General features: G+C 41.1%; 2 protein-coding genes across 2 annotated transcripts; both read left to right on the plus strand.

The window, feature by feature from the left end:
• Positions 1 to 1,433: 1,433 nt before the first annotated feature.
• LOC139984606 (uncharacterized) lies at positions 1,434 to 4,227 on the plus strand. Its single transcript, XM_071998550.1, has 3 exons — positions 1,434 to 2,331; positions 3,077 to 3,321; positions 3,370 to 4,227. Exons 1-3 carry the CDS (start codon positions 1,607 to 1,609, stop codon positions 3,828 to 3,830), a joined length of 1,431 nt encoding a protein of 476 aa, XP_071854651.1. The 5' UTR covers positions 1,434 to 1,606; the 3' UTR covers positions 3,831 to 4,227.
• A 4,919-nt stretch (positions 4,228 to 9,146) lies between these two features.
• Positions 9,147 to 11,496, plus strand: LOC139954818 (uncharacterized). Its single transcript, XM_071954775.1, has one exon. The coding sequence runs from the start codon at positions 10,639 to 10,641 to the stop codon at positions 11,494 to 11,496; it is 858 nt and encodes a 285-aa protein (XP_071810876.1). The 5' UTR covers positions 9,147 to 10,638.
• The last annotated feature ends 1,044 nt before the right edge of the window (positions 11,497 to 12,540 follow it).

A 12,540-nucleotide genomic window follows, 5' to 3' on the forward strand; every position in this document is an offset into this window, starting at 1 on the left:
CTGTGCGAAAAGATATATATATATGCTGTACAAAGTACGGAGCTCTGTAAGTGCTGACTAAGATGTTTGTTAAAGTTGTTCAGTAACTTCAGCAGTGACCAGCTTGTTCATTACACTGGCCATTCATAAAATCATGTTTGCTCAGAATCTTAATGCAGTTCACAGTGAGTGGGTTTGCGACATCACATTGCACATGATAGTACCAGGGATTATTCCATAACAACTCCCTGATTGTACGACGATACGATCGACAACGAAGCCTTCTGTACCGTAACTAGCCGGCTTAACAGTAACAGCAGCAATATAGTCATGGCGTCCAGATCGGGCCCGTGAGTATGATACAATTATCACAAGATTCGTTGCATATGACTAGCCACTGCAGATTTTCTACAATGCATTGTTAACAATGTGGCCGAAATTAGGCTAGGCTTGCATTACCTACGTCAGTTGCTAGCATTATATTAACGTCAGGCTACTCAAGAAAAAGGCTAAACAACATAGGCCCTAGCCTACCTACTATTTAAACTTACATTTTCTACCATTCAAAAAATCTACTTACACTAGACTAAGAATTAGTATAGGCCTTCATACAGTTCAGCATGATTGAGAATTATACTTTCATATGTTTTCCTTCATGTATCATAGTGTATAGTAAAACCAAGGCTTCATAATTGACGCACCCACTCCTTCAGATATTACTAGCAAGGGTCACTATTTTACAGTGAAGCAGAGTTACATATTTGATGAATTTGAATCCATATTAGATATGTGCTGATCAGTTTCTTTTCTTTTAAAGCTTTTATCACCCTCCCCACCAGTTTTGCACGGTTTATTGCATTTGGATATCTTACTCCCTTATTTTAAAATAACCAAAATTACGACAGTAATATACCATTACTCTCTGGGACCTGACCAGTCATAGCTAGGAGGTTCAGAGCATAGCAAACAGCATCCAAAGTCAATGAATGTGTACTTAGGTGTACACAAAGTTCGCTTTACTACAAATGTGTCAATATAGGGTACTGTATGACATGTAAGATCTCGACTGGGCAGACATTTTGTGGTCAAATTCTGCTCAAGTGTACATTGCATAGGCACAAACACAAAATATTTTGAGTTGATTATATTATGAAAAATGCATACAGTTGAGTGACTTGGATTTTTCAATGATAGACATCACTAATCAAATTCTTAAGTGCGTCAATTATTAGCCCACCATGCTAGACGTACAGTAATGAGTGCTTTTTCCTTCTGTGTTTAAAACAACAACAAAGCGTGGCACATATTACGAATCAATCTTATATACATTGTCACACTGTATGCATTGTGATGTGGTTAAGATAAAGCCAGTCTACGCTGTTACATCTGAAAATTGAGAGCCAAATGATGCTCACAGTGTTACTCCTCCCTCATCAGTGTCTCAAGAGAAAATTGAAGAAGGAAATCATCTATGTTCTGTATAGAGGTGTCATCAATTGTTTGTAAAGTGGAAAAGTGATTGACTGTATTTCACTCTTGTTCCCACTTTACACAGATGGCTTATCACTGGTAAGACAGCATTTTTAGTGTTGCCTTTTCTACTGCTTCTGAGGGGATTGTTCAGTGCATGCCACCTCCAGTACGAAGAAACGAACCAGATGTAAATGTCTTCCTGAACTCCCTGCTGCGCTTTTACGGGCAGGCAGTGAATTCAAATGGAACCAACTTGAATGAAATTGAACACAATCATCGACATGGCATCGAGTTCTTGGATTCTCTGCAAATGCTAGCGCTGCAAGCCGAGGACTGGTTAGTCCATTCTAGGGACTTTGCTGAGCTAAGCAATGCTCTCTATGAAATGGTTGCAATTTTACAGCAACTCCTTGCTAGGCTAGAGCACTTGCAACTTCACTTTCAAGCCAGGCTAAATCCAACATCATTTGTATGTCCAACTGAAAACAGACCAGGTCCAGGCAGACCAAAGCTACTTGTAACTCCGGAGCAATTAGAATATTTATGCAACTTAGGATTCAGTTGGGAAAAGATAGCCCAACTTCTACGAGTTTCAGCCCGTTCCATACGAAACATACGGCATGAATTAGGCATGCCAGTTGGTTCAAACCAGCACAACATTTCAGATGATGACCTTGACAGGGAGGTCCGTGATATTTTAGATGTCAACTCACGCTGTGGACAGACTCTGATGCGGGGAGCTTTGGTGGCCAGAGGTTGGAAGGTCCAGGTATTTAGGATTAGGGAAAGTCTGCAGAGAGTGGATCCTATTGGCGTCGCAATGAGGAGACATTCTATTATTAGAGGAACATATAATGTTCCTTCTCCAAACTTTCTCTGGTAAGTACATAAAGAATGATGCAAATAGAAAACATTCATGCTATATAGTCATGAAATCTTTTTCAATGTTGTAGGTTGGCAAGTATGTGTTTTTCCAATAAAAGTATAGTTATACTGTCTTTGCACAATATTGTATTTGAAATAAGTCCTAAATTCCAGACTCTATTCCATTATCTTATGTTGGGTGGTGTACCTTTTTGTACGTATGTAAAAGCCAAGTGTTTTATCCCATACCCATACAGGTTATCAGACTGCAGTTCTAGGTATCTTGTAAAGCAAATTGATATACTCTTAAATCACACAGTATGTATTATGTAACCAGGGTGAAGTCTGGTAAATACTGTAAATCTTTGGTAATATGTCAAATCTTAAAAGTCCCTCACAATTCCTATGCATGTGTACTCAAAATTAATGGAATTCTAATGTTGAGACGTAGCATTGGGCTACCCGTTAGTTCACAGGACAGTCTCTTCTTAATGAAGTATGGATAAAACAACTTCTCCTGTTTCAGTTTCTATTTAAGTGCCCTAGACTAGTCCAATCCAATGTGGCTCAGCATTAAACATTTTGATATAGCCTACATCGATGTCATTATGGTTATACCTGAGTCAAACAGAGGAACATGGAGTCTTGTGAAAGTTGACAAGTAACTTTGCTAAAATGTAATTGTCATACTAGATTAAATGGTATAGACCATCAGTATCTTATTAAATATTCATACTTCTTTTCTCTTTTATTTGTGCAGGCACATTGACGTCAACCATAAATTAATAAACCCCTGGCGCTTTGTGATACACGGCTGTATAGATGGGTTCTCTAGGACAGTCGTGTTTCTACAGTGTAAAACAGACAATAGGGCTGCAACAGTGCTGCAGTTATTTGAGAGAGCAGTGGCAGAGTATGGTCTTCCTTTAAGAATTAGATGTGACTACCGATCAGAAAATTTTGAGGTACCAAGGGCCATGCTTGAAAGAAGAGGTACAGGACAAGGCAGTGTTATAACAGGTCGCTCAGTTCACAACCAAAGAATTTAACGTTTATGGAGGGATGTTTACATAACATGCCTTCAGTCATTTAGGGCACTTTTCATTCAAATGGAAGACTTTGGTTTATTTAACAGAGATAACGAAATACACATTCTAGCTCTTCAGACTGTGTTTCTGCCTCGTATTAATAGATCTCTGCAGCTCTTTGTCTCTCAGTGGAACAACCATATCCTTAGGACGGAAGGTCTGACACCTCTTCAGCTATATACACAAGGTTTTCTTTCAAGAAATGCCTTTCCACACAACTTCACAGCATACGGCATTGATGATGATGGTCCTATTCCACAACTACAAACCAATAACAATGTTAATGTCCCTAAGTGTTTGGTTGATCTAGATGATGAGGCAATTAAATTTGTTGAGGATTTGGATGTATTGGAGGATGATGGTGAGAATGGTGTACACATTTATCGTCAGTGTTGTGAATTTTTCCAAAGACACGCTCAAAATTAAATTAACCTTCAATGCAGCTTGTTAGGCTAGCCTTTTTTTATATTTTAATTAAACAAATTTCATTATACTCACATGTTTTTGGGACTTTCCAAAACTGTTATTTATGTTTTTAGTTTTACCAGTCCTCAGTTGGGCATATATGTAATTTAGATGTCAAGTTTTCAGAAGAAAATAGTAAAGTGTGTATATCATAAGTAAACTTATCCTTTAAATTGAACTCATACCAGCATGCTGGATGTTTGCCATATGAAGCTAACCATCATTACTACATATGACCCCATGTGCACCTGCATACTGGTTAGTGGACAATCCAACTTTGTAATATTCTGTTAACGATGTTAAAGGGTTTTTTTTCCTTTTTTTTTGGCTAGTTTTCTATTGGTAACCTCATATTGATAACACTTTTAATCTCAACCCAAAAAGGTGGACACTTTATACATTAAAACTCATTTTGGGGTATGTATGTGCCTTATTTGAAAATGCTTCAACATTTATTAAATAATTGGAAACAAAAATGTGTTCTTCGTTGTACAATTTATTGGCAGGTCAAAATATGTCAACATAAAAATTAGGTTTCTCGGCCTCTTGGTCTGATCTGCACCAAACAGGTAAACATCCTTTACGAACATTCCTCTGCCTGTAGAGAATATGCATGTAGGATATATTATGGACATGAACATCATCTCAGTTGCACAATCATACATGTGCTTTTTACGTGACCCGCCGTGCGTCAATCATACATGTTGATGAACTAACACAGCAGCATTGTGCTAAAATAATTTTCTGAGTATGTGTGAAATTAATTCTTGTACTAGCATGATGAGGTTTCATTATCTGTAAGAAAATAATGACTGATTTAACCAAAAGTTCTTGCCTCTTATGTGTATTACCGCCTAGTGCTTTACTGGTCAGGTACAGTACATGGGCCTACTTGTTGGTCCCAGGACTACATTTTGTTTTTATGCCCTGACAGAATTGGTCAGCAGTTGGGCACAAGTATTTAGCTCACCATGTAATATATAGGTGCAACAAAACAGGTAGAAGACACAGAAGTCTTCAGCCAATACCAGTATGCTATTGTAACACTACAGCCCTGATCCCCTGAAGATTTGAGTATGTTATAGTGATTATGTGCAGCACTTTGATGATTAAATAGTGTCAAGTACAGTAAGGCCATGATGAAGATGGCTGAAATTGGCTGGAGGTCTTCTTAAAAGTAATTCTTCAAATCAGTGGTGGAGATGCAGTACATGCTAGGGTACCTGGTTTCCTCAACCCTCTCTTCCCCTAGATAAGATCCCTTTCGTATTATCACCAGCTATGATTTTGGCATATATACTTTCCCACATGATTGCCTCCTCCGAGTCCCTCGGCCTATGCAATCTGTAGAATTGACAATTACAACTGGTACAGCAAGTGCTTAAAAGAACAGATGTAAGGTTTGGTAGGTCCATTTTACCATTTTCTCACCTCACTATATGCCAAGCCTTATGTAAGTATATACAATTCATTTTTAGTAACACACCCAAAATGTCTAGAACTACAGTTTAATGATTGTCTAGCTGAATATTTGCTCCCATACACAAGGATTAACTTATATTCCACAATTAGGCTATGTAAGCTTTTTAGTTTCCTTTTGATTGTAATTACTCCCTCCAAAACTCACAAATGAGTTATCTATCTACAGCAATACCCTTCACCAAACAGAATGATGATGGTGCCCCCACAGACTCATTACCCAATCCCCCCCCCACCCCGGGAATAAAAGGTGTAACTGTTAGACTGTTTATGGGTCAATGAGTGAATATGGTTTCCATATATTTTTTTTTCTATCCCTCCTCACTTGGGTCATACGTTCGTTGGTGGGTATTTATATAGTTCCTACGACCCATTTCATGATTTGTGATTGATCCTGTTTTAGTATTAATGGGCCTACTGCTACTAGCCTACATTAAACCAATGTACGCCTACGCTATAGACCTGAGTTAAGTGGACCTAGCCGTTCCTGAAGATTGATGTAAAGGCTACATGTATGTAATTAGCATAAGCCTAGGCCCACATACCATTTCTTTCATAAGGTTCGAATCTCCGTGAACCTGACCGCCTCAATGCTACCCCGGTTCTGTCTTGGGGCGTCTGCCTTGACCCTGAGCTCCTTGAAGGTCGAAAGAGCTCTGTCAACTCCTGTTGTGTACTGGTGCCGTGCCTTGGCCGAGCACTGACGTTTGGCCTAGTTAGAATGCTATTACTAACGTTAGTCCTAGGTACGGGCCGGACTTGCTGCCCTTCACTTGAAGTTAAACGATGGGATGTGGATGCTGGTGGTGGGTTCTGTGTCAATTGGTCCACCGACGAGTTTGCCACCACCTGCTCTATTAGACTTGAGAGCCGTTCGAACTGCTGCCTCATGTCTCTGAATTCTGAGTGATCGGCCATGATGTCTACTGAGTACTATTCTGAAGTGTTGGTCTAGTAGTGTGCGCTGGACACTGGACTTCCGCGGCACGAACTAGTCCGAACGAGAAAACATCTTAGTTGGCACTTACAGAGCTCCGTACTTTGTATTGCATATATATATTTTTCTTACAGAATATATTTTACGAACAAAATATATTTTTCGTACAGAATATATTTTACGAAAAAATATATTTTTCGTACAGAATAGAACTTTCTTGTTAGGGAATATATATATTTTTCCTTACACATGATACAAATATATTTTTTGCACAGAATAGAATTTTTTGTACAGAAGATATATATTTTCTGTCACAGAATATATATATTTTCTGTCACAGAATATATATTTTGTTAGAGAAAAATATTTTTGTGAGAGAATATATATATATTTTTTGAACAAGATATATATTTTTTCAACAAGATATATATTTTTTCAACAATATATATATATATATATATATATATATATTTCTCTTACAGAATAAATATTTTTTTTTTTATATATAAATATATACCTTAAGGGAATAAATATAATTTTCAGGGAATATATATGTGTATACATATATATTAATATGTCTAAAATGTATTTTTGAAGTTAACAATGTATGTATTTCGCAAGTACAGCATATATATATTTGTACGTAATATATTCCGCTTTCTCGCGCCATACATACCCGTACATCTGACAGGAGTGTGGTTTGTACACGGAAGCTCGTAAGTAGCTTTGCACGTACAGATAATCGTACAACTTACAGTAGGGTACCACTCACTATTAATATGGTGTAACTTTTCGTTTAACGTTAACTAACAAAATCTTCAATACACTCGAATCAGTGGAGCGAATCCGTCAGTCGTTAGAATTCTTCACGGTGTGGATTTCGTGGCACGGTTATGAGACACAATGTGAAGTGTCATTTCTTACTCCTGTTCTTTAAGCGTTCTGTTATTTCTGATAGTTTCTTCACCCGCCTGACGGGACACATGTCTATGTTAAGACTAAACCGGGAATTGAAACTCCAGCCGTCTGACGGGACATACAATCTCCAATAAAGAATAGTAGTGCTGCAGACACCAGACGCTTTTGGAAAAAAATGTTACCACGAAACTTTTTTTTGGGGGGGGGGGGGAGTTTGTAATGTTAACACAATATCAGTATCAAAAAGTAACAAGCCTCGCTACTCAACGGTGCAAATTTTTAGTACGCTGCTCCTGGATGGCGTAATTGACCCAATTTTTGCAGCACACCGTCGACATGCACACCATAAATAAGCATATTCGGCTTCTTAAGCGGATTCATAATCCGTCTTCAACGGCTCAACCTACCTACTCTTGCATCTCTGACCATGATACTGTAGTAGCACGTTTTGTTTTGCCTTCCTTTTTCCCGATCGGGCGGGGCCAATGAAAGCTTAACTGTCGGATTCTTGGCGAGGCAAGAGTTCCGCCAAGGTTTCGAGACCAGGTACAAAGGATGGCAAAGATTGAAGCCGGCCTTTGCCTGTACATCCTAATGGTGGGATGTCAAGTTGCGCATCAAACGCTTCGCAAATTCAGTATTACGTGACCCGCGCACGGCGTCGAAGAGAACATTTTTCGAAGCTGTGCGCGGAGGTGAAGTTTGGCGACCCTTCGGCTGTCATCGCTTTGCAGACCTATCTCGATGAAAAGTACCACGGTGCCCGTGTCGAAGCGGTGGAAGCCGAGGAACGCCCTTCACTGAGGTTTTACCAGTCCGTAAGCTCATCGGCGTGTGACAGACGCGTCCCATCTGTGCGCGCTACTGATGGGACCGTGGTTAGTGACCCTCACGGCATTGTCCGCGTATACAAGGATTATTATTTCAGTTTGTTTACGCGTGGCAGTGTCGACTTGTCGGCACAGGCCGATTTATTGAGGGGGAATCTCAAAAACTGTTCCCCACGATGTCAATGATATTTTGGGGGGGGGGGGGACGGAATAACCACTGTTGAGCTTTGGAAGGCGCTTTCGAAGATGAAGAATGGCAAGTCTCCGCGTTCGGACGGGCTTCCGAGGGAGTTCTACCGAACCTTCTGGGCCCGACCTCAGAGCCGTCTTCGAGGACGCCTTCCAAAACGGACTTTTAAACCAAAGTCAACGTCTGGGCATGATTACTTTGCTGCCCAAGTCTGGGAACCCCTTGGACCCTCATAACAAGCGTCCAATCACCTTGTTAAATGTAGACAACAAGTTGTTGGCTAAGGCTTTGTGCAACCGCCTTGCACTGGCTATGCCGCATCTCGTGGGTGATCTCCAGACTTGTGCAGTGAAGTGTCATTGCATCCAGCAAAACTTGTGGTTGTTGCGCGACTTGACCGACTTTGTTATTGAACGAGATCTGCCATGTGCATTGGTGTCTCTGGACCAGCAGAAGGCCTTTCACATGGTGGATCGGGGGTTTTTAATGAATGTATTGGAGACGTTTCAGTTGCACCCGGTTTTTCGTAAATGGATTTCTGTTTTGTATCAGGACAGTTTCAGTTCTGTTATCGTTAATGGGTTTTGTTCGGAGGTTTTTAACGTGGAGAGGGGGGTGCGCCAGGGGTGCCCTCTGTCTCCATTACTTTATGTTTTGTTTAGGGTGCCAAAGTGAAGTGCGTTCAATATGCAGATGACATCACGTGAGTTATTTAGAGTCTGGGCTCCTTTGGTGCCCTCTCGCAGGATTTATCTATCTTTGAGAGAGCTACCGGGGCGAAGTTGAATCCGGAAAAGACAAAGGGCCTTCGCCTTGGTAGCTGGAGATTACAGAGACTTACCATTCGGTGCATCGTGGTCGGATCAAAATATCAAAATTAATGGTATATGGTTCGGCTACGATGCACCTTGTGATGTTGTAGAGTCAACAGCATTTCCGGATTTCTGGATAGCGCCACCTTTTTTTTCCCCTGGACAACGGGTTACGAAATAGACAAACAACACGTTTTGTCGGTGAAGAAAATAGCGTATTAAAAAAGCGTACTTACGTGCTCCATTATTAACCAATCATTACGGAAGTTTGATTAGGACTTACCTTAATATCGCAAGGAACATTATATATCGTATCTACCAGTGTTATATTACATATTTTATCGTTTATTTGTGAAGAGAAGTTCCACATCTTTACGAACTTCAGCTAAGTAGCCTACCTATTAAATCGCGTTACCTATCAGCATTAGGCTGTTGTGTAAGGCCTATACTTCATTCCATTTCTCCGCGGACCGCGATATTTATTTGTGTTGAGGATAGAATCATCCAGTTCATCACTATTCACCTTTATGTTGGATGCCACGAGCCCGTGAACTTATTCTATTTTTATACATCCAGTTCGGATTCCGGCATATATATATTTATATTTCATCTTAAGGAATGAGGTTTCACCAGCAGTGTAATTCTGTCTGTCGCCCTCACTCCTGTCGTGAATACGACTTACGTGCCGGCGAAGCAGATTCCAGACTCCCCAACATACATAAGGAATAGGTAAGAACCTTTTATTATAGTATTTAAAACCGCCTCAACAAATTGGTGACCCCGACGTGATTCTTAGGTTCGAACAACTGAGAATGGAACATAAAATTTCACTGTAAAATATATCACTGATGTCTACACTTTGCAAATTAATTTTTGTTGCTGACTCAAGAGCACATTCATTTCAAAAATATTCTAAGCCACAACATTATAACCATAGAATTAAATACATTATAACGAGGGGTGCTAAGGTGAATGATCTGCTTCAACCCACTTTGGAACAAGTAAGACACTGCAGCAATCGCTGTTACCCAGTGGTCAGAGTGGCTGCAGGGATAAATGACCTCCTAGAATTAAGACCAGTCAAGGACACAACCAAGCCGAAAATTATTTATCCATCTACTATCACCTCGGAAGAACTAATATCTACTTTAGAGTTTTTCCGCAGTAAAGTCACAGAAGTCCACCCCAAAGCTATAGTAATCTTTACCACTATACCCCCCGCAAGCATCCAAAAGTTCCAACAAAATCGTGGGGTCGTCGCACACAGTCAGAGCGAAATCAAGGACATTCAGACCAATTTCAACGACAAGATCGACAGGATCAATGATGCTATATATGAATTAAATAATAAGGAGCAAGTTGGAAAGAAATTCACAACCTTAGCCTGGCACGCGTCGATACGCAAAGCAACCAAACGCACTAATACCCGCACAGGGAAGAAATATAAAGCCAGGGTAAACAATTTCAAAGATCTGTATGACGGCCTGCACGGTACTTCTCGGTGCAAACTAAAGTGGTTTAACCTAATGCATGAACATTTCTCTAGAGATTTAGAAATAATAAACACCATTTAGTATCTTATTGTCAAAACGATACAACAAGAATGTCGGAAGGAGACGACGAACAAAAGAAAGTTAAGGAGCACCCGGAACAACATACAGCCACCATGTCAGCAGTCTCCATCAAACTACCCCCCTTTTGGCCAAACGACCCGGCCATCTGGTTTGCTCTGATAGAGGCCCAATTTCAAACTAAGGGTATCACCGCTCAAACGACAAAATATGCCTACGTGGTAGCCGCCCTACAGCCCGAGGTAGCAGAGGAAGTCCGTGACCTACTACTGAAACCACCAACAACAGACCAATATGACAACATCAAGGCAGAGCTGATATCGCGTACATCCACCTCAGAGCAAAAACGCCTCCACCAGCTTATCAACGCAGAGGAATTGGGAGATCGCAAGCCCAGTCAACTGTTGCGGCGCATGCAACAATTGTTGGGAGACAAGAAGTTGGAGGAAAGCATACTGAAAACCCTATTCTTACAACGACTCCCAATTTCTGCACAAACCATACTGGCGACCAGTGATTCTCTGGACATTGGGCAGCTTGCGGTCATCGCAGATAGAATTTTAGAGGTTAACCAAACACCAACCATAGCACCCGTACAATCCCAGGCAAGCGCAACTGCCTCCAGTGAGATTGAAGAACTCCGGTTAATGGTATCTACCTTGAGTGCTCAAGTCAAAGAATTGTCAGATGGGTTAGCACGTAGAAGCAGGTCCCCAAATAGGTCAGTTTTCAACACCGGCAACCGCCAAAGGTCATCCTCAAGGCGACGATTCGACCAAAAGGGGAGTCTGTGTTATTACCACTGGCGATTCGGGAAGGAGGCAAAGAAATGCCAAGATCCTTGCAAATGGAAAGCAAACCAGACGCCAAAAGACAACACCAGCGCCTAGCGGCGACAGGGACGTCTGGTGCACTATTAGGTCGTCAATTTTATGTAAGAGACAGGCGCATTGGGACCAGGTACCTAGTTGATACTGGGGCAGAAGTAAGTGTTTTCCCAGCAACGCTAGACGACAAAAAGAAAACACACACACACACACTACAGGCAGCTAACAACACTGTAATTACAACTCATGGTCAACGATCCATGACACTAGATCTTGGATTACGCCGTATGTTTTCCTGGGTGTTCATATTAGCCGACATAAGGACTCCAATCATTGGGGCAGATTTTCTTGCTAACTTTTCTATTTTGGTAGATGTCAGGAACAAGAAGCTAATAGATTCACAGACTACTTTACAAGTCAACGGAAGTGGATCGAAAGCAAACCCACTTAGCCCAAGAGTCAACATAGCTAATAGTCAAGCGTACGTCACGAAGTTACTTCATGAATTCCAAGGTATCACAAAGCCGGACTACCAGGAAACTGCATTAAAACATAATGTCACTCACAGCATCATCACCAAAGGTCATCCTGTCACCGCAAGGCCACGTAGGCTCCATGCAGATAAACTGCAAACAGCAAAAGATGAGTTCAATCACATGTTGCAACTCGGCATCATACGCCCGTCCACCAGTAATTGGGCGTCGCCACTACACCTTGTCCCGAAGAAATCTGGAGACTGGCGCCCTTGCGGCGATTACAGGGCTCTTAATAACATTACGGTGCCCGACCAATATCCAATACCACACTTACAGGATTTCTCAAACGTACTGGCAGGGAAACAGATATTTTCAACCATTGACCTCGTCCGTGCTTATCACCAAATACCAATCCAACCAGAAGACATACCAAAAACCGCAATCACAACCCCTTTCGGCCTCTATGAGTTCGTCCGCATGCCTTTCGGCCTCAGGAACGCGGCTCAAACCTTTCAGAGGTTCATTGACCAAGTTTTAAGGGGATTACCCTTTGTATTCACCTACATCGACGACCTACTCATAGCAAGCAATACCAAAGAGGAACATGAGCAACACCTGCGTGCAATTTTTC

The sequence above is a fragment of the Apostichopus japonicus genome, chromosome 17, assembly GCF_037975245.1.
Source record: "Apostichopus japonicus isolate 1M-3 chromosome 17, ASM3797524v1, whole genome shotgun sequence".
In the NCBI taxonomy this organism is placed as follows: Eukaryota; Metazoa; Echinodermata; class Holothuroidea; order Aspidochirotida; family Stichopodidae; genus Apostichopus; species Apostichopus japonicus.

What these genes read in the sequence shown, in the direction of transcription:
- LOC139984606 (XM_071998550.1), top strand. Translation starts at nt 1,607, where the DNA reads ATGCCACCTCCAGTACGAAGAAACGAACCAGATGTAAATGTCTTCCTG. An exon ending in CCTTCTCCAAACTTTCTCTG is followed by an intron (nt 2,332 to 3,076) that starts GTAAGTACATAA and finishes TTATTTGTGCAG; the next exon opens with GCACATTGACGTCAACCATA. An exon ending in AAGAAGAGGTACAGGACAAG is followed by an intron (nt 3,322 to 3,369) that starts GCAGTGTTATAA and finishes GAATTTAACGTT; the next exon opens with TATGGAGGGATGTTTACATA.
- LOC139954818 (XM_071954775.1), top strand. Translation starts at nt 10,639, where the DNA reads ATGTCGGAAGGAGACGACGAACAAAAGAAAGTTAAGGAGCACCCGGAA.